The sequence below is a fragment of the Oreochromis niloticus genome, linkage group LG14 (assembly GCF_001858045.2).
Source record: "Oreochromis niloticus isolate F11D_XX linkage group LG14, O_niloticus_UMD_NMBU, whole genome shotgun sequence".
NCBI lineage: Eukaryota > Metazoa > Chordata > Actinopteri > Cichliformes > Cichlidae > Oreochromis > Oreochromis niloticus.
In genome coordinates, this window is record NC_031979.2 from 22,709,167 (window position 1) to 22,732,064 (window position 22,898).

At 40.3% G+C, this 22,898-nt stretch overlaps 1 protein-coding gene across 1 annotated transcript; it reads left to right on the plus strand.

Annotated features, from left to right (window-relative positions):
- Positions 1-11,104: 11,104 nt before the first annotated feature.
- LOC100712393 (galaxin-like) lies at positions 11,105-21,483 on the plus strand. Its single transcript, XM_019355510.2, has 15 exons — positions 11,105-11,227; positions 11,336-11,356; positions 11,729-11,774; positions 12,133-12,275; positions 13,063-13,197; positions 13,431-13,625; positions 14,005-14,018; positions 14,126-14,148; positions 15,316-15,416; positions 17,566-17,657; positions 18,251-18,477; positions 19,866-20,025; positions 20,745-20,907; positions 21,033-21,083; positions 21,176-21,483. The coding sequence occupies exons 1-15, from the start codon at positions 11,200-11,202 to the stop codon at positions 21,436-21,438; spliced, it is 1,662 nt and encodes a 553-aa protein (XP_019211055.1). The 5' UTR covers positions 11,105-11,199; the 3' UTR covers positions 21,439-21,483.
- Positions 21,484-22,898: the final 1,415 nt, after the last annotated feature.

A 22,898-nucleotide genomic window follows, 5' to 3' on the forward strand; every position in this document is an offset into this window, starting at 1 on the left:
TGTATATATATATATATATGTGTGTGTGTGTATATATATATATACACACACATATATGTATATATATATATACACACACACATATAATTTCTTTACTCAGTGTTTCAGTGTTTATACAGTCTCTGTCAGTGTAGTGTTTCTGAGGTAACAAGCAATAGCATTCATATCAAGATGTTGAAGGGTCTCTTTGCTCTGGTTACTCAATAACAACGTGTGCTGGCTTGCTATGGAAAGGAGGCCTACAGTCGAGTCAGTGAAATATGCTGTAACTCACATTTTAAAGTTAAACCCATTATCAGCAAGAGCAAGAGTTGTGGCATAAGTAGGTGGAGCTGGACATTAGAAAAAACTGAGTGGAAAAAGGAACCGTTTTGATGAAAATGAATAAAGTATACATAATAAACAATATTAAATAAACAAAAAAAGTACTTTCCTGTAAAACAACCATTACACATTACAAGAAATTAAAGTTATTAAAGTTTCCCAGCTAACAGAATTATCAAGTTTTATACTCAGACAATATGAAAAACTGTTTGACAGATGTATTTCTTTTTGTAGCAATAAGTCTCAGATATGCAAAGTGACTTTAAATTAAGATAAAATGGAATTTTAAAGAGCACAGAATCAAAAATGAGTGCTTAGAAGTCTCTAACTTAATAATCCCAATGAATTGCATTCTTTGAAATCAATTGGGATAATCTGTGAGTATTTTTTCTCTACCTTTACTTTACATCACAAATACATGAAAAAGGTTGGACTGTAAGATAAGTTAAGAGCGAGTGTCTTTATTACTTTTCCCACAGAGTTCAGTTCTGCTGCGACAAAAATGGCATATTACCAATCAAATCATCTCAGTCATGTTCTGAAGGTCACCATTTATAATCTTATATAAGTACTAAAGGTCAGGGTTTTCAAATTTCATACAACTATAACAAATAGACTAGGTGGAGCCAACATACTGTTAGGTCTGACTGTTTTTAGCTAATAATCCTAAATTGCTGCGATAAAAGTTAAATTGAATAGCTCAGTGTCAACAAGCTGTCTGTGCAGATGCTTCCAAAGAGCCAATGCTGGTTTAGCAGTATAATAAAAACTATTTCCGTCCTGGATCTGTCCTGAATTTATCGTCACACTCTTCCTCCTCAATACCCACATCCCCACTCATCAAAAGTTGTAGACAGTTCCACTATCTTTATCCTCCTGAAAGTGCACATTAAGAAAAAAAGCCTGTCTGATGTTTTCTTACTCTATCCACCCTTTGTGGAGAAAATTGAAGAATCTCTGCAACAACATAACTGTAACTATAATGTGATTACTGTGTTTACCGAATATTTTCCAGTAACTGCAATCACATTAATGTATTTCTTTGGAATCTGTGACATATTTACTCAGCACAGATCTTGGCATGTAAACACCAGCACTGATTCATATCAGTTGCAAACAGCTGACCCAATACCTTCATCTCAGGCACAGAAAAAGTTATCATTCAGTTGATCTTGTAAACAAAATGATGCCAAATGAGTGCTGCTGATAAGACTAACATAATGCAGACACATGATGTGTGTCAAGTATACAACATGGAAATGTTTACATTTGTCTTCACTTTTGCACTAGAATGGAAACAATGTTGCTTATTATATTTTAGAGTTTTGTGCCTTGCAAAAACAGAAAACAGGAAGAGTAATGTTCATAAATGAATAAAAACGATAGAGAACACTCAAAGAGACTGTGAGTTGTTCTTAATTGCATGTTTGAACTGTACGATACCACTGTCGGCCTAAAGTGCTGCAATGGACACAGGTAATTTTGTTTGCAGGTGAAAAAACAAATTGTCTGGTATGAATTGTGAATTATGTTGGCTGTTTCAACTATTACAGTATATGAATATTCAAGTCAAAGTACTATCGTTTTTTAATAACAGCAGCAATACCTCGGTTATTTATAATCCTTCTTTATCTTATTTGAGACTCATCTTTCTCTGCTCAGACATAACAAAGCAGGAAACAGTCACTGCTGTGGAGTCAAAGCCTTTAACATCAGTGACCCAAAGATGAAGTGCTGTGCAAGAACACTGACAGCCATGACTGGAGGTGTTGGACAGTGTTGTGGATCTATTCCTTACACAGAGGTATTTTCAAATTAGTATTAGTACTTGTACAGTAGAGACAACTGTGGATTTGTTGTTTCAGTCATTAATAACACAAGAGAAGTTGTATATGTAGGTAGATTTGGGCCAAGTTTGAGATTTATGCAGTCTGTGCAGGTAAATGAAGGCTTGCATAAGGGCTTTGTCAAACAATCTGGAGAAAAACAAATCTTTTTTGCTGCCCTCCTGCACATATCTGCACTTTTCACAAGACAGCGAATGTCTGTAAAATAAGACTAGTATGTGGTGGGTCGAAATACATTTTGCGCAATGTCTCTGTGAGTAGGAAATTCGTTTGCAGAGAAAAAACTACAAATTAAAACAAGTACTCTGTCAGGGGCTCGGTTCGTGACCCAGCATTTTGAGTATTTTTTCATTTCTTATGTTATATTGAAAGGATGTTAAGTTTTAGCATTATTATTAGTTTGCCTTGAGTTTTAGTCTAGTGTATGTTCTTCTATGTCTCCTTAATTATGAGTCTTTTACTATCCTCTATGTGGTCTGTCTTGTCTTCAGTGTTTTACTTTGTTGTGCCTGTGCGTTTCTCTCCGCATGTTCTATGTTCTAATTGTCTAGCTTGTGTTGTCATGTCTATGTCTCTCCATGTTTACTGTTTTATTTTGAAGAGTGTGGTGTTTTCATAGTTTTACTTCCCTTGTGGCATCACTTTCACTTCAGTTTCAGTTTCAGTTTTATTTGTCATACGCAAGTCAGCACAGGGTCAACATTGCAATGAAATGTATTTGACGAGCAGCAGACAGTCACTCAGCAGTATAGTATGTAAAAAAAAATAGTAAGAGCAAAATGTTTATAAAATATAGTAGTTAACAGACTATATATATATATATATATATATATATATATATATCCATAGGTCCCTCATCCTATTCATGTAACCCCTTCCGCTAGTATGAAGAGTTGGACAGCACCAGGGCCCGACATGGTTCACGCCTACTGGCTGAAGAAGCTGACTGCACTCCACGAGCGTCTGGCAGCACAAATGAACCAGCTGCTAGTTAACGAGAGACACCCGGAATGGCTAACCGAAGGTCGGACGGTCCTGATCCCCAAGGACCCCAAGAAGGGACCGGTCCCATCCAACTACCGACCAATAACCTGCCTCAGTACTACATGGAAGCTCCTGTCAGGCATCATATCGGCTAAGATGAACAGGCACATGGGTCAATACATGAGCGGGGCACAGAAAGGGATTGGCAAGAATACCAGAGGCGCAAAACACCAGCTACTGGTAGACAGAACAGTCAGCCGAGACTGCAAGACCAGACTGACCAACCTGTGCACAGCCTGGATTGATTACAAGAAGGCCTATGACTCAATGCCCCACAGCTGGATACTGGAATGCCTAGAATTGTATAAGATCAACAGGACCCTAAGAGCCTTCATCAGGAACTCAATGGGGATGTGGCCTACAACACTAGAGGCCAACTCCAAGCCCATAGCACAAGTCACCATCAAGTGCGGGATCTACCAAGGAGATGCTCTGTCCCCACTGCTGTTCTGCATAGGCCTGAACCCCCTCAGTGAGATCATTAACAAGACTGGCTACGGATACCGACTATGGAACGGAGCGGTTGTCAGCCACCTCCTGTACATGGATGACATCAAGCTGTATGCCAAGAGTGAACGAGACATCGATTCACTGATCCACACTACCAGGATATACAGCAATGACATTGGAATGTCATTCGGACTGGAGAAGTGTAGTCGGATGGTAACAAAGAGAGGGAAGGTAGTCAGAACTGAGGGGATTGAAATACCAGAAGGCAACATTGCAGACATAGAGGACAGTTACAAGTACCTGGGGATCCCGCAAGCGAATGGGAACCATGAAGAGACCGCTAGGAAAGCTGCAACCACCAAGTACCTGCAGAGGGTCAGGCAAGTCCTGAGGAGTCAGCTGAACGGTAAGAACAAGATCCGGGCCATCAACACCTACGCCCTGCCCGTGATCAGGTACCCTGCTGGGGTAATAGGCTGGCCAAAGGAGGAGATAGAAGCCACTGACATAAAGACAAGAAAGCTCCTGACCATGCATGGAGGGTTTCACCCCAAGTCCAGCACCCTGAGGCTGTACGCTAAGCGGAAGGAAGGGGGCCGGGGACTGGTGAGTGTCAGCACCACAGTCCAGGATGAGACAAGAAACATCCACGAATACATCACGAAGATGGCCCCAACTGACAGCGTGCTCAGTGAATACCTCAGGCAGCAGAAACCCAAGAAAGAGGAGGAAGGCGAGGAACCATCATGGAAGGACAGGCCCCTGCACGGTATGTACCACCGGCAGATAGAGGAGGTGGCTGATATCCAGAAATCCTACCAGTGGCTGGACAAAGCTGGACTGAAAGACAGCACAGAGGCACTAATCATGGCAGCACAAGAACAAGCTCTGAGCACAAGATCCATAGAGGCTGGGGTCTATCACACCAGGCAAGACCCCAGGTGCAGGCTGTGTAAAGATGCCCCAGAGACAATCCAGCACATAACAGCAGGGTGCAAGATGCTAGCAGGCAAGGCATACATGGAACGCCATAACCAAGTGGCCGGCATAGTGTACAGGAACATCTGTGCCGAGTATAACCTGGAAGTCCCGAGGTCAAAATGGGAGATGCCCCCAAGTGTGATGGAGAATGACCGAGCTAAGATCCTGTGGGACTTCCAGATGCAGACGGACAAAATGGTGGTGGCTAACCAACCGGACATAGTGGTGGTAGACAAACAGAAGAAGACGGCTGTAGTGATCGATGTAGCGGTTCCGAATGACAGCAATATCAGGAAGAAGGAACACGAGAAGCTGGAGAAATACCAAGGGCTCAGAGAAGAGCTCGAGAGGATGTGGAGGGTGAAGGTAACGGTGGTCCCCGTGGTAATCGGAGCACTAGGTGCGGTGACTCCCAAGCTAGGCGAGTGGCTCCAGCGGATCCCGGGAACAACATCGGAGATCTCTGTCCAGAAGAGCGCAGTCCTGGGAACAGCTAAGATACTGCGCAGGACCCTCAAGCTCCCAGGCCTCTGGTAGAGGACCCGAGCTTGAAGGATAAACCGCCCGCAGGGGCGTGCTGGGTGTTTTTTTTTTATATATATATATATATATATATATATATGTGTGTGTGTGTGTGTTTAATACCCTTTATACTTTTGCGGTAAAGTAAGGTTACTGTAACAAACTGCTGAGCATGCCAGAAAGGATTTGGTTTTCATTGTCTTTCTATTTCCTTGTTACAGTAAGTTTACAATAATGATGTTGACGTTCTTTTAGTGTCATTTCCCAAATTATACACACACACATATATATATGTATATATATATATATATATATATATATATATATATATATATATATATATGTAAACCTACTGTAACAAGGAAATAGAAAGACAATGAAAACCACATCCTTTCTGGCATGCTCAGCAGTTTGTTACAGTAACCTTACTTTACCGCAAAAGTATAAAGGGCATTAAACACACACACACACACACAGTGCAAATAACTGACATTTCTCCTGGACCATCATGCAATATAATGGATCCTTGTCTAATGTTTATGAAATTGCTACGGTAAAATAATTGATAGGAAGTCAGATAACCTTTGTACTGAATACAAATGTGCTTTGTATTCTTCAGTCACTCTAAATGTAACACTATGCCAAAAGATCCCCAAAAGATTAGCTGACATTTGAGTGTGGGAAGCCAAGAGCTAGTGTTTCATTAGCACTGGCTCCAATGGAAAAAATACAGTTTCACACACAAGTCAGAAAATTGTAAATACATACAAACAAAATATAAACTCTAAAAGAAATGTGTTTTGTTGCTTTTCATTTGAGATTCAGAAATTTGAAATGACCAAGTTTATCAATCAAGGGCAGACGTTATACTAATTTAAGACTGAGAGGAATGTCAGTAAGACTGTGATACGGGTAAAAATATAACCAGCTGGGTAACCAGCAAACTGTCTTATCCTGTCTATGAGCCTCCTTTATTGTTGATTACTACTCTGTACGACAGGATTGTCACTGTCATGTGTGGTTGCTGTATTTGCTGGTTTTAAGTAATTTGTTTCCACCCATAACATCTTAAAACCAAGAAGAAATAAAAATGTTCAGGCTGTGGCTTCACAATAGGATGTCACAAACCAAAGTGTAAATTAGATTTTTTTTCCCTGGAACTGTTAAAAAACAAAACAAAACAACAAACCACTGAAGGTCGGTTTACCGAAATCTGAATAAATAAAGACTCGGGATTCTGCAAAGAAGAAGTGGGCAATGACAGTCATGGAGGCAAATATCAGGAATCGAAAATGTGCACAGAAAGCAGTTTCTCAGAGGTTGTACTGTGAGGAACATGAAACCCATTTCGTGTTTATTTGTCACTTCACTACATTCCAGGTCTGTTGTGGGTACAATGCATCCCCTGAATGAAAAACTGAACTATGTAATTAATTTGAAATAAATCAGTTTGGTGGTGCAGTGGGCATTCTTGAGTCATGCTTGTGCTGGCCTGGTGTGTGATGTGTCGTTTGATAGAAAGAAAAGCAAAAATATGGCTACCTTATAAGGATCTCAGAGGGGTACACTGTGAAGATAATTTGACATTATCAGGCTTTCTTTGCATTAACAGGTTTGATAAAACTTTAAACCTAAATGGAAATAATGGTATCATGACAGTGTTTGAGTTCTCAGTCATCCAGGTCACGGTAGTCTAAGGAACTAGGAAAGAATGCGACTGGACTTCTCTAAGTTTCATAAAGACATTTCACCTCACATCCGAGCAGCTTCTCCATTTCTAAAACCAAACGGTGGAGAGATCAGGGATTTAAACTCTGGTATGGGCATCCCTTGACCCACTATTATTCATGTGTCTCATCACATGAGCCAAGATGTGAAAAAACTGTGGCTTCAACTGTCTGCCACCTACAATGCAGTTTTGAGATCCCTTCCCAGGCGCTTCGACCCCCACTTACATCCTGCATCATGATCTCAGTACTTCACATAATACGGTGAGACAAGATCTTGCTTTGGTTTCATCCAAAACCTCTGGTGATGAGTCACAGCTTTTTTTTTCATATCGTGGCTATAATAGTGGGTCAAGAACCGTCTTAAGGAACAGGGTTGTCCCACTAGGTTTTAAATACATGGGACTCTCCGTCATTTGGTTATGATGATAAGCCTTTATTTGTCACTGCATTGCCTGCAGCGAAAATTGGACCCATTCCAACCAAACATACATTACAAAAACATCAAATTGGGGGAGACAGGTCAGAATAGGTAGCATTGGTAAAACAATGAAGATACACAACATCGGGGACAAGAGGGAAAAAAACAAAAAAAGACTCCACTCAGACTGTGCTTATAAATCTTCACAGATCTCAACACACCATAACACAATAAAACACAGACAAGCAACATGGGAGAATATTCCAGTGTGTACAGCTGGATCTGGGACGACTGCAATCTTCGATCGCTCCTCCAGCTGATCCGCTGTCCACATCGGATGGGACGTAAGCATGGGAGGAGGCATTTGATTCAGGGGAGGGAGGGTGATGTGTGTGTGTATCCCGTGTTCAGCTGAGAGAAAGTGTCACCACGCCCGGTTAAGTGAAGGTCAACAGTCTCGAGTGGACCCAGGCGGCTTTGAAGAAGAGACAAAGAGTTCTGACAACAGTCCCGTTTGTCATGGAGAATTTTTGCTGTTCCAGTCAGCCTCGACCTCGGCAGGCCTTCAGCTGGCACCAGTGGGATAGCTGCATGAGTGAAGATGGTGAATGTTTGGGTTTAGTGCGAATAACTGCATCCAATTTTTACAGTTGGTCTAATGTCCATCACTGGTCACCAATTCTCTCAATTCCCCTTCTTTTTCTCCAAGATCTTATCCATATTGCGTTCAATAACACAGTCTTACTCCTGCCCATCCTCTATCATGTCGGCCAGCCTTGTGGGGTTTTGAACAGCTGTAACCGCTTCTTGTTCTTTGATAAGCCAGGTCCGAGCCAGCTTCAATCAGCCAGAACTCTGTTATCGTGGTTCCGAATTGGTAGATATCGGTCAATGTCCTACATTGAGAGTGTCGCCAGACACATGATGCAACCGACCATCGAGTATCCGGCACCAAACGTCTCCGCAGGACAATCGGGCTCTCCCAAGCCCAGGAAGGTGTCAATTTCATTATGGGACCAGTTGATCAAATCCATAATTCTTTAGGTTTTAGAGAACAAGACTGAGAGACTCTTTGAGGGTTAGAGTTAGACAAGACTAGACAAAGACATAGAAGCAGCAGCAGGGAAGATGTGTCCGCCTTCTCCGAGAGCCAAAGCAGTAGGCTTGTATGGAACTTTCTAAGCTCCTTAGACTACCATGACAGTGGTTATCAGTTTTGTTAATGCACACTTTCTGCTATAGGCTCCTTGTGTGTTCAAAAGGATTATTTGATTCATCAAATGACTCTTCTTTGCAGAAAATGGATCCGTTGAGCATCACCTACACTAAGAGGTGTAGGTGATGTGGGCGATTGTGTCCTTGGGCAAGACACTTCACCCGTTGCCTACTGGTGGTGGTCAGAGGGCCCGGTGGCGCCAGTGTCCGGCAGCCTCGCCTCTGTCAGTGTGCTCCAGGGCAGCTGTGGCTACAATGTAGCTTGCCATCACCAGTGTGTGAATGTGTGTGTGAATGGGTGGATGACTGGATATGTAAAGCGCTTTGGGGTCCTTAGGGACTAGTAAAGCGCTATATAAATACCGGACATTTACCATTTAAGAGACAGTATTAAAGACATTACCTGAGGATAAAAGTTATTTAATTAATATAAAAAAATATAACAGTATATCACAGCAGTGGTGCTGCAAATAAAATGAGAAAGTCGGTCCATTTCATCAAAATGATCACTAATCATCTAGAAAAACCTTTGAATTTTTCAGATCATAGGGTCCGATATTAATAAGACTAATGTATTTTGTAAGCTAAAAAGTGTATCTTTATAAGAATACAAAGCAATTAGACACAGCGGTGTCTTGAGCTCTGTTGGACAATGTTACATTCAGGGGCTGGACAAGTTCAGTGGGCTGACACACTTGTGGACTGAGGGATCAATATAATTTCTTGGTCGATATGGTTATATAGGCTACGAGCCACTGCGCACCTACCCTACAAGCACTAATACCAACGTATTTGTTCATGTATGTGTTTTGACTACTCATAGTAAGCCAGGTCTTGACTGGGACAATTTTTTGTCCCATGAATTCTGTGGATCCATCCATTAGTGGAAATAGAAATTTAAAAAAAAATGTAACCATAGGAAAAAACAAACAAACAAAAAGCAGAAGTATGGCAATATCCTGTCAGTTTACTTATCAGCTTAAATAATAGGAAAGGAACTGGTCTGACAACTTCCTACAAATTTCACACAAGCTGAACCCAAGACCCAAAGCACTGACAACAGACACATTTCCACAATCACTGCATTTTAAAAAAAACCCAAAGCATTCTCATCTGCTATGGGAACAGGACTTACCATACATTCAACATCTGCGTGGAGCAGTAAATCGGCTAAAAAAACAAAAAAAACACCAAAACAAAAACGCAACAACCAGGTTTACAAGTTTGTCCTAAAAAACACATTCCTTATTCCTTATTCACCGTTTGCTGTATTTCTGTGTGTTGCCAGGCAAGTCAATGTTTATTTATTTACACCCCCTCCCCCTAAAGAAAACCCCCCTAGAGTTCTCCAGTGCTGCAGGACTTGTCTAGCGATTTGCAGTGTAGATAAAGCTTGTGACGTTCACTTAATTCCACATCTACGTGTTCCCTCTCGCAAACGGCCAGTCAGAAGAGTCAGCCAGAAACGTCAAAAACATCAAAGCAAAAACGCAACAACTGTATATTTCTGTGTGTTTCTGTGTTTAAAACCTACACCCTGGCTGACTGGCCGTTTGCGAGAGGGAACACGTAGATGTGGAATTAAGTGAACGTCACAAGCTTTATCTACACTGCAAATCGCTAGACAAGTCCTGCAGCACTGGAGAACTCTAGGGGGTTTTTCTTTGGGGGGGGGGGGGGGTGTAAATAAATAAACATTGACTTACCTGACAACACACAGAAATACAGCAAATGGTGAATAAGGAATAAGGAATGTGTTTTTTAGGACAAACTTGTAAACCTGGTTGTTGCGTTTTTGTTTTGGTGTTTTTTTGTTTTTTTAGCCGACTTACTGCTCCACGCAGATGTTGAATGTATAAAACGATATTTTGTCTTAAATGCGTTTCATGATAAATTGCATTATTAGAGTAAAGACGTGTGTTAGGATGCACCTTCTTAGGCGCAATTAACTCGGTAATAGTTGTTTCCCAGAGAAAGATGCGTCAGCACGAACACGGCCAAAGGCAATACTGGAGTGCACGTAGCTGCAACTGGAATAGCCTACTTGTATATTTCTCCTTAAATTATTTTTCGTCATGTGAGTTTATCTTGAGCAGCTCTGTTGAGACGGTTGCGTAGGCGTCAGGTGCAATTCTTGCATCATTTGTCAAGACTTTGGGTACTTCTCAGGAGATAACAAATCACCTGAGATATGAAAGAAAAATGTAATATACCAAAACATGTTCCAAATTGCATGAATAACGATCTTTTCACAAATAAAAAAGCGTTCCGCCGAAAATAAGAATTACATCATTCTTGAATCCAACAATAAGAAAAGAAAGATGAGGTTCATAATCTTGTTCATAATCTTTATCTCAGTAGGATCTAACGATTCCGGGCATGAAAGTGGTGCTGGAATTTACGGATCCAGCTTTAAGTTCTTGTGACGTTGCATCTGAATGGAGCAAAACATTTGAAGGCTGAGGTATGCTGGAAATCGGTATCTACATTCCACATGACAAGTGTTTTTTTTGCAAGCCTTAGAAACCAATGTTGTTGTCACTCTTAGGCAACCACATTGGTCGTGTGTGCACCCAACCTTCTTAGGTGTGGCTGAGCCTATATATATCAGCCACACCTGCACTGTCTTCACTTTCAGGTCAATCAGATTCAATTAAAAGGGTCCAAAATGCTCCTATTTTGGGTTCTAGAATTTGGTAAGTTTTTTTGTTTTTTTAATAATTTCGTGGGATATATTTAGAATAATTTAAGTTAAAATTCTTTTTTAGAAAACTGAATAATAATGTTTTTTGCTCATTTTTCAGCTTTAGCGGTTTTCGCTTGTGGTAAGTAGGGTTTAATTTTTCTTCTAAAAGCTGACGTGCATGCTACATTTCACATTGCCAGATTTGTTATTATTTTTAATTAAAATTAATTAATTTTTTTTCAGTGGACAATTTAACACTTTTGTCGTCAGCCAGACCCCAGATGTATTGCATGCCTTGCGTGTCCACTCATCAATTTTGTTGTTGAAAAATGAAAGCTGGCAGTGTGACTGATTCTTGTTGATTAAACTGCGTTGTAAATATTGAATGACTCGAGGCTATTGTCCTCTAGGGAATAAAAAACATAATCATCAGAAAAATACTGACATATTAACAACTTTAGCCTTAATATTAGTAGGGTGCTCACTACTTGAAATATGTGCTTGTTGACAGAGCCCATAGGAGATACTGATGCAGCCTGTAGAAACGACTGTTACCGGTGAGTCAGACTTTCCTCACCTTATGTGCGAAGACCTGCAAAGTGAAAGGAAACTTTCCAATCTAAGCAGATAATTTAGGAAGACTCTACTTTTCAACTCTTGACATCACGATATTTTTGAGTACAGTAGCTAAGCAGTGCATCTACATACACACCGATGGTCTAGTTGTATGTAGACATTGTTTACATTAACATGTTTTCCATCGGAGGGCAGTATAATAAAGCAAAAATGAGGAAATCTGTACAGATTTCACTGTTCAGATAATGTGATGATTATAGTTAATATATATGTACTTTTATGTCTGTGGAAATGACTGTCAGTGTTGATATCCTAGGTTTGGTTATCTTTGCTTTTCAGAAAAGACTGTGATGGAACAGTGTATGACATCCAAGAGGCTACTTGCTGTGAAAACAAACTTCACCCAGGTGCAAGTTTGTCTTGTTGTGGAAATGAGCCTTACAATCCTGAAACAGCCACTTGTTGTAAACACAATCTCACAGGTAATAATTTGTGAACTAGCTACATAACTAAAACTGGAGTTGAATTGTACCCATTTAGACTGAAAGGAAGCACAATAGCACAGTGTTTAGCACTGTTGTCTAAGTTCTACACAGAAAGGCTAGGGCCTTTCTGTGTAGAACTTTTATGTTCTCCAGAGAACATGTAAACTGGGTTTTGGTTCCATGTCTTCTCTCCTCTTTCAGCCCTTGGTATTTCTCATGTTTCTTCCTGATGTTGTCAACATTTGGTATAGCTACATCTATCACTGCATGTCCCTGTATATATATACTATGCTAGTCACCTGGTTATGGCATTCCAAGATGCTAGCCCTTCCTGCTAGCATCTTGTAAACCCCAACCTGGTAGGTTGGGATCTACCACACCAGGTAAGACCCCAGGTGCAGACTTGCAGACTATGCAAAGATGCCTCTGAGCCATCAGCACATAACAGCAGGGTGCAAGATGCTAGCAGGCAGGGCGTACATGGAATGCCATAACCAAGCGGCTGGCATAGTATACAGAAACATTTGTGCTGATTATGGCCTGGAAGGCCTGAGGTCAAAATTGGATATGTCTCTCCCTTTTTATAATTTTTCCCCAGTTCTTTTGAGTGCACATCAAAGCTCATCCGGCACATATTTTGTTCTAGGTTTCCAGTGACTCAGTGCTGCTCAAGTAAAAATGAAAATGCCACACTAGACTGAACTTTTTTATTCTCTTTAAACTTGTGGACTTCCTGGTACTGATTTTAGACTGTGGTTCTAGTGATTGTGTCTTGTTTTTATAGCCAGTGTTACTCAGGATCTGAGTGAAAAGGTGTCCAAGTGCTGTGACCTGAAGGCCTACAACCCAGTCAATGAAATATGTTGTCAATCAACCATCATATCAAAACCTGGACCAATGGCTGAATGCTGTGGTAAAGGTGAGCAGACACACAGTTGGAAAAGAAGACTAAATTACATCTTCATTACAAATCATTACTGTCAGTGAAATATTATTAATTAAATGCAGAAACATTATTGGTTTTTCACTAGAACAAATTTACAATTCTGCGAAATGTACTCCATTCAAACATTTTGAGGATGCTGGAGCAGCTTCTCAGTTGAGTTATATTTGAAGTAAAAATTTTAAAAATGAAAATGATCTTTTCCACAGATGTTTTTGATAAGGACAAGCAGTTGTGTTGTGGTCCAGCTGATAATAAGACAATTCTGGTGAGGAATTCCCGTCACCATGAGTGCTGTGGTCACAGCCAGTACGACACTGAGACTCAGTGCTGCTGTTCAAATGAGGAGAAGTTGGAGATACAATCGAAGGATTCATCCTGCTGTGTCAAGAATTTCACTCCAGGTCAGCTCAGTACATAATAGCATGTCATACTGTGCTGAATGGATTTCATGACATTTTTTTGTAGTTCGAGTCCGACTTTACACATCAGTCTTTAGGTATGTCAAACTGAGGCGTCTGCATGGTTACATTTGCTTAAAAAAATAATCAGCTTTTGATTAGTTTGCTTGTAGCAAATTTCCCTTTTTCCATTTTCCTTTGGATGGTTAAAGGAAGCTTACGCTAATTACTGTGAGTGAAGCCTGTATGTTGACTTTGTCTTTTCCTCTACAGTCCTTTCAAGTGGAAATTTTTGTTTGTTTTTTTACAGTATACTGAAATATAAGCTGAAATTAAGCATCTTTCCTTCTTATTTAAAAATCTTTATGCTTTTTGTCCACAGGTGTACAAAAACAGGTAATAAGCACACTGCAAAAAAAGTATTAATTGCCTTATATTGATCAATAAAGAAACATATTGGTCCTTTCTTAAACAATATTTTTACATCCCATTTTATTTTACAGATCACAGAGCTTCAACCCAACTGGTAGGTTAAAGGAACTTTTGCGATTATTCTAGCTCTTTCTCAGCCCTTGGAATTCTCAAGCGTCCTTCTTCCTGATCTTGCTTATTACAGCTAATTCTATCACCAAAGCATTCTTCTCTGCTTGTTCACCACTGTTATGTCTGTTGTTAAGCTATCACCAGTTTCCCCATGTGTATCTGTAAGTCCCAGAGACAACACAGAGGCACTAATCATGGCAGTACAGGAACAAGCCCTGAGAAAAAGATCCATAGAGGCTGGAGTCTACCACACCAGGCAAGACCCCAGGTGCAGGCTGTGTAAAGATGCCCCTGAGAAAAAACGCCACATAACAGTAGGGTGCAAGATGCCTGCAGGCATACGTGGAACGCCACAACCAAGTGGCCAGCATAGCATACAGGAACATCTGTGCAGAGTATAGCCTGGAAGTCCTGATGTCAAAACAGGACACGCCCCCTAAGGTGGTTGTGAATGACCAAACTAAGAGCCTGTGGGACTTCCAGATACAGACAGACAAACTGGTGATGGCTAATGAACCGGACACAGTAGTGGTAGACAAGCAGAGGACACAAGCTTGTAGAAGGGGTAAGCAGAGGCAAGAGTGGAATTTTTAATTTATGTAATTTACATCCATATCTATATCTTTATATATTTCTCTCTCTCTCTCTCTGTCATCTTCTCCCCTTGCCTGTGTTGGTTTTCTTCAGGTACTCTGGCTTCCTCCCACAGTCCAAAGACATGCAGTTAGTGGGGTTAGGTTGATTGGTGATTCCAAATTGGCCATACGAGTAAATGCAAATGCAAATGGTTGTCTGTCTCTTGGTGTTAGCCCTGCGTCAGATCTGTCCAGGGTGTACCTTGCCTCTCGCCCTATGGTAGCTGGGATAGGCTCCAGATATAGATATATAAGATGTATCACATACCTCTATAGATAGGTGTGCGTCTTATGCACACATAAACTCCTTAAATGAAAAACAAGAGGACCATTCCACTTTGCATTATTCCGGTTTGACTTTACTAAATGAAATCTCTATACATATTCTGCATTTGTGTGCCATACATTAGTCTATGCTGTTTAAAAAAATATCTATTGTGTTTGACTTTGTGGTTTTGTTCATGTGATGTGGACTGTTTGTGTGTTTATTTTTGCCCCTCTTTGTACATCCACAGCACTGAACCAAACACTCATCTCTGTGGGTCATCATGTTACAATCCAAAGGAAAGTCAGTGCTGTGAGAGAAATCAAAAGCCTCACTGGTTCTGTGCGTCAGGTAACACCCTCTCCATGTTTGTTTGTTTTGATATTTATTCACTTTATCTGTTAGTTACTAGTTGATGTGACTCGGCACCACAGGGTGATCTTAACTATACAGCTTCAATAGCAGTTAGAGCTTTTTGGTATCTTGTGTGTATCAGTGTGAAAGCAACGAACTTCAACAAAATACTAAACTAACAATGTAAATCGGAAATGATATCAAAATAAGAAATGGTGCCATTTTCATTCATTTTGAAGTCATAAACCTTAAACAGTTCTAAAAGACTGGGACAGGAACACATATACCTTTGTACTCCTTTTTTTGATTTTGCTGTGCCCTACGCGTTTTCAGTCTGTGATGGTTCTCGAGCCAGCTTTCTTTTACTACCATCTAATCTATTATAAAGAATAACTGGGCATTGTCTAACGTGAAAAAAAGACATCTGCATGGCAGCAAGTTCCTCCAAATCCTTGATTTATTTTTCAGTAATAACAAGGCTTTCATGATGGTAAATGGCCTGTATTTATATAGCGCTTTTATGGTCCCTAAGGACCCCAAAGCACTTTACATATCCAGTCATTCGCCCATTCACGCACACATTCACACACTGGTGATGGCAAGCTACGTTGTAGCCACAGCCACCCTGGAGCGCACTGACAGAGGCGAGGCTGCCGGACACTGGCGCCACCGAGCCCTCTGACCACCACCAGTAGGCAACGGGTGAAGTGTCTTGCCCAAGGACACAACGACCGAGACTGTCCGAGCCGGGGCTCGAACCGGCAACCTTCCGATTACAAGGCGAACTCCCAACTCTTGAGCCACGATCGCCCGATGCAAGTTACTCAAGCCCCACACCCTAACGAATGGAGAATACTAGAGACTGAGGGAGAGAACATAAAAAATCAAAAAGAACTGAAGACTAATGAACCATACTCAATACAAGAAATAAAAATAACCTTGAACCTAAGAATCACAGAATATACAAACCTGAACAGCATAATGTCCATAAACTAGAAACCACTGAGACCCAGTGCCATGACAGGTTTTGAACCCACCACCTGGCTGGGACCTCTTTATGTGTCTGCGTGGATTCTCTCTGGGTACTCTGGCTTCCTTAGTTAGTGGGGTTAGATTAATTCGTGATTCTTAAATTCCCTAAAGTGCAAATGATTGTCTGTAACTTGGTGTTAATCCTGCGACAGACTGGCGTCCTTTCCATGTAACCTGCCTCTTGCCCTATGGCAGTCGAGATTTGCTTCCGCCATGACCCCGAACTGGATAAGTGGAAGACAATGGATGGGCGTCATCTTAAAGAAAAAGGCAGCATGTAGGAGGATAATAATAATGATAATAATAATAATAATAATAATAAAGGCTGTGAATAAAGCCACAGAGACAAATGACTGAACAATTTGACTAAAAAAAAGGAATGTCGGGAAGAGTTGTTTCTGTCTGACTTACTTCCCAGATTGCCCTCAGATAAATCCAGACAGTGAACTAAATTTCTTCATGCTTACCGACAATGAATTATGTGTCATCATACTTCGAGACGAGAGAGACAAATCTGTTTTTTTTTCTAAACTACGGAACTGACTCGTTAGATGAGCAACATCTTTTGGATAAAACTAGCTACCATAAACTGTAAACTCACACTCCAAAAAAGGGTGTTAGCCCAACAACACACCGCAAACTGCAGCTGGTTTGTTAAAAACATTTCTGGAGCTCTGAATGGGTTCATGAACTTTGTTGTACCGCTATAACTTGTTATCTTTATCTTTATGAAATGTTGTTGAACCAGAAAGTCAGCCGACTCTTTTTTTCACTTATTCCCTCCACTTTACCACAGCTTTGCCCTCACTCTGATTTTTGCACATTTAGCTTCACATGTCATCGATGTTCTTTTGTCTAGCCGGTAACTCCTCTGTGCATTGCTAACCCTTTGCAGATGGAGACAATATCTTATGTTTATTAATGTGGGAGTTGTATTTGAAACTCGAGTAGTAAATGTGTTAAACAGGGAACATGCATATTTTTCTTCTCTCTCAAACCCTCTGAGTCATCTTTTCCAGATATCATTTATCACAACATGTTCAGTCTGATAAGTATTTATTGCAACTCCTCTCTCTTCTTTCCACCTTTCTGACCCTCACATCCCTCTATTTAGGTGTAAGCAAGACAACACCAGCTGTGTATAACCCACGCACACAAGTCTGTTGTAATGGATGTGTATCTGTATGGAAGCCTTGGATAGATCAAGTAATGGACTAATTGCTTTATTTTTCCAAGATTTTTCCAGCTGGAAGAGTTTAAACTTTTACTTTTTAATGCAAAGATTAAAAATTTTAACCTTTTTTAATTAGCTAATGTACGCACATTCATTTCAGCATTAAATTCTATTAAAAGAACACTTAAATCTGGAGCACTGACAGGAATGGTACAGAATGATCCCAGAAGAAGAAAAAAGGAGCTTTTTCTATGCAGGTTTAGAGAGCTCAGAGTTCCACCCTGCTCCTTTTAAATAGTAACCAGGGGTATTTTCGATCCGATGTCTAAAGATCATCTAAAGGCATAGGTAGCAGTTACAACTAATGCAAAATGATCCAAAATCTGGTAAGACTAAAACAACTTAGAAAAACTTCATGTGTAGAAATTAGATGTATGCAATATTAAATTGTTGCAAGATATTATATATATACATATATATATTCCTGTTTTCCAGTTTTCTTTGTTTTCTTCTTATATTTATATATTCACCTATTATTCACCTATGTGCATTTGCATGTGTAGAGGAAAAGCCTGGTTTTGTCTGCATTGCTTCACACTTAAATTCATTATCTCTGTTCTTCAAGTGCTGTGGAGAGACGCCGTATGGCTCGGCACAGCGTGGAGTTCTCTGTTGTAATAACACCTTGTACGAGGACAGAGACGATGGAGAGCAATGTTCAGAGATGGGTATTCCTTACAACCCGGCTAAAGGGACCATATGTTGTTCTCAGTTTCACGGCAGCCCAGGACAACACTGCTGTGGGACAGAAATTTACCGGCCTCATGCTGAGATCTGCTGCAATGGACACAGGTGTGTTCGTGTGTGTGTGTTCGTGCATGTTCTTTTTAAAGGTTTTAAAGAATTAAAAAATAATTTTTTTTAATCAAATTTGTTTTCACTGGTATCACATTTGCTTTTTTGTTTACTCTTAATATCACACCCTCTACAGACAAAATTACAAAGTCATTATGATAAGAGGAGCACCTCAATGTCAACTGCATATATTTAATTTTGTGTAATATACTAGGATATTTATAATTAGAGCTACTTGTTATATTTTTGTAATTTTGTAACTTTTTGTTTTATTTAGTTTAGTTTAGTTAGTTACTGTTCTTACTGTCATGGAGCAACTGTGGCCACATAATTTCCTCTGAGATTAAGGAGCTTGGGAAAAAAGCGTCTGGACTTCTTTAAGTTGCTTTAAGTTTCAAGTCCAAACGCTTTTTTTCCCAAGCTCCTTAGACTATGATGACGTGGATGACTGAGAACCTTCACAGACATACTCCTCTGAGATTAATAAAGTAAATATCTTCACATCTTTTACGAGACAGGCAGACATTCCAGACATACCAAAGGTCTTTCCCACCTATTTTTCCTTACATGCATTGTGTTACTGAAAGAATTTCTCTGCATCATCAGTCTGAGTCTTTGTCTGGGCTTCGTGCTTTTTCAGTTTAAGTTTATTGTTAAAACCTGTGCATGTCCATGCTTGTCATGACTCCACTGTTTAATGAATGTACTTTCATTTTCCTAAAATATTTAGTAATTGCAGTTATTGCAACATTCAATATTTTGTACTGCCATATGGGCTGGAACCAGTGTTAATGCATGAATTATCACACAACTCAGTAGCTATTCATATCCAGGTCTCAGTTGTTGTTTTTTGGTAGGCTTTGTAACAGTTGAACTTGCTGAATCTTGGCGGCTCGTAAGATGCAGTCGCTATCAGAGCTTGTTTTCACCAACTTTGCTGCTAGTTGTGGTGAGCAAAACAAGATCATATTTATGTTTATGTCTTTCTTTATTTGTTACGTGTCATATGTCAATGAGAGGAATGCTATAACAAAAGAAAAAAGATAATGAACATTGCTCGTTGCTTTTTGAAAACTAATCCATTGCTTTTCCTTTTTTAATCCGTGGAGAAAACAATTTATTGCACTAATTATCTTATCAATATTTTGCATTACTCTCTAATGTGGCGTTATGATCGTATAATTACTAGTTAAGAATACAAACCTTAAACTACAGAGCCATATAGACGCAGATCCAGCAACTCTGATGATGTTCTGTTTTTTCAATGCACAAATGAAGACATTATCTTTTATGGTAACACCAGCAATACACATATAGACTTAAGTATGAACATATTTCTCACTCTACTTATTTGATATTAATTTGTCCCTCTGTTCCCCAACCAGGCATCTCAAATCAGAAAACATTTACTGCTGTGGGGTCAAAGCCTACAACATTAAAGACCCACAGATGAAGTGCTGTGCAGGAACACTGTACAATCTGACATCATTAGATGAGCATGGAGGGGACGTGCAGTGCTGTGGATCCATTCTGCAAAAGCCACAGGTAGAGTCAGTGACACCAATGGCAGCAACAAATGATTTTGTATTTTCTACTATTGCTATGCCCCCTTCTGACAGGCTTCATCTAGCTCTTGTGGTCATTTTAAAAATGTTGGACAAAACTACTACTACTACTACTAACTACTATAAAAGCTACTTTGGGCTACTCTCTTATTCACAAGGGATTATCACAGTGACTAGTATACTTTGGCAGGCTTTTATGCCTTTTTGTGTGAGAAAATATGAAGGATAATGTTTAAAGAAAGGAAACTTATAACTGATAGAAAATGATAGGGCAGGAGAAAAACCCAGAGGAAACCAGCAGGTCCATACCACTATGCAATTTAAGTATTAATTACTGAACAGAAGCTTTGTTTGAAGCTTTGTTTAACAGCATGTTATAATACATTTGGTCTCTGACTGTCTGTATTGTGCAGAGCTTAAAGACATACAGATTGTTTTAAAGAAAAGAAGGATCTCTAATTTAAATACAGCTTATGTTGCACCATAACTATTATTATTAGGTTTTAAGCAGTTATATACTATAACTCAAGCAAGTCAAGGAAGGTTTTTTTACAACCATGTGTAAAAATTTAGCTGATCTGTAGCAACATCTCACCATGAATGTGAGATTGTGGACTGCCTGAATTAGCACAATGACTCAATGACTGCAAACGGTTGTGCTTTCATTAACCATAACTGATGATACATCTTCAAATCCAGGACATTTGCTGCTCAAGTGAGGACAAAGAGGTGCTGTACTCTGCCAAGACAGGGTTTAGATGCTGTGGTCACTTCTACTATAACACCACCCTGTGGTCATGCTGTGCTGGGAGGCTGAGATCAATCCATGAAGCAGGACAGGATCAGAGAAAGATGATAAAAGGTCTGTTTAGATGTTACACATTCTCTCTTACAAAGTAGGACTTAATTTTACGTCAATTTATCTTGATGGGACAACCTAGAGATCTCACTTTACCAATAATATGTCTATAATGTTCTTTTTTTCAGAATCCAGACTTCTATCTGTGAATAATTTGAATAAAGCTAATCTTTCCGAAGGTATTATAAAAACATATTGGTAAAAAAAAAAAAGATATTTATGAATTGATATGAATTTGTAGTGTAATATATTTGTGTATCTTTCTCCTTAGTGTACATTGGGGCTGTGGAAAGTGTCTCTCTGCAGAGCGTTGTGTTCAGGAATGTTTTGAAGGTCTATGGGATGGAGGCCAAAGTGAAAGCTCTGCCTTTGCCCTACGTCCTGGAAACAAATGATCGCTGTAGCTATCCTAAACTGATTCCTGGGAAGACCTACTTCTTTAACAAAGACAATATTTTCACTGGTTTCATCAATGATTCTTTTCTTCAGTCACTCCATTTCATTATTTCCGAGTGTTCACCTAGGATAGAATAGAATAGAATAGAATTCAACTTTATTGTCATTGCACATGTCACAGGTACAGGGCAACGAAATGCAGTTTGCATCCATCCAGAAAGTGCTTTAGTCGTGAAATAGATATATTACAATATAAATTAGCAATAATATAGATATGTAAGTATATTACAGAAATGGGTCTATTATGGTATGTTATAATGTACACAGTGTGAAGTATGTTATGAATATTCTATAACTATAAGTATGTACAGGCTGTAGTGAGTACAAGCTATGTACAGGCTATGAACAGGATATAAATATGAAATAAAAACTATACAGAAATCTGAGATATACAGTTATACAGAATGTGAACTATGCAAGTTATAAACAGTTGTGGGATTAAAAATTATCGTATGTACAGAATGATTATCTACACAGAACTATACAGTAGTGGTAAAGTGCTAGTGGTTGTGGGTGTGTGTATGTTCAGTCCATGAGTTTAACGTGGGTCAGATGTCAGGAGGCAGAGTTCAGGAGTCTGACAGCTGTGGGGAAGAAGCTGTTCCGGTACCTGGTGGTCTTAGTCCGGAGGCTCCTGTAGCGCCTCCCAGAGGGCAGGAGGGTGAAGAGTCTATGTGATGGGTGACTGGGGTCTCTGATGATTTTCCCAGCCCTTTTCAGACACCGCTTCCTGTAGATGTCCTTTATGGCAGGAAGTGGTGCTCCGGCGATGCGCTGGGCAGTTTTCACGACCCTCTGCAACGCCTTCCGGTCCGAGGCAGAGCAGTTCCCATACCAGACTGTTATACAGTTGGTCAGGATGCTCTCGATGGTGCAGCGATAGAAGTTCACCAGGATGTCTGAGGACAGGTGGTTCTTCCTCAGAGTCCTCAAGAAGAAGAGGCGCTGGTGAGCCTTCTTGACCAGCTTGGAGCAGTTGGTCGTCCAGGTGAGATCCTCGGAGATGTGGACTCCCAGGAACTTGAAGCTGCTCACACGCTCCACAGCCGTCCCCTTAATGTGGATGGGTGGATGTGGGTCAGCATTCCTCCTGTAGTCCACGATGAGCTCCTTAGTCTTCTCGGTGTTAAGCAGCAGGTTGTTTGTGTCGCACCACTCAGCCAGACGATCCACCTCCTCCCTGTAGGCGGCCTCGTCGTTGTCACTGATGAGGCCAATCACCGTGGTGTCATCTGCAAACTTAATGATGGTGTTGGAACCATCAGCAGGTCTGCAGTCGTGGGTGAAGAGGGAGTAGAGGAAAGGGCTCACCACTCACCGAAAATCAACAAATATGCCTTTTGCATACTGAGCACTTACACTAAAGCTGAGTGTATGCTGACACCAGCCCAGCAGCTAGACCCTGAACTTCAAAACGTAACAAAGGCAATGATGAACAGTTAGGCTGGTAGGCTGGCAGTTAGGCTCAGTTACACTGAGAGCTCTCAATGTAAATCTATCAAACCAGTGAACTTTCTTTTTAAGCATTCTGCTTTTTA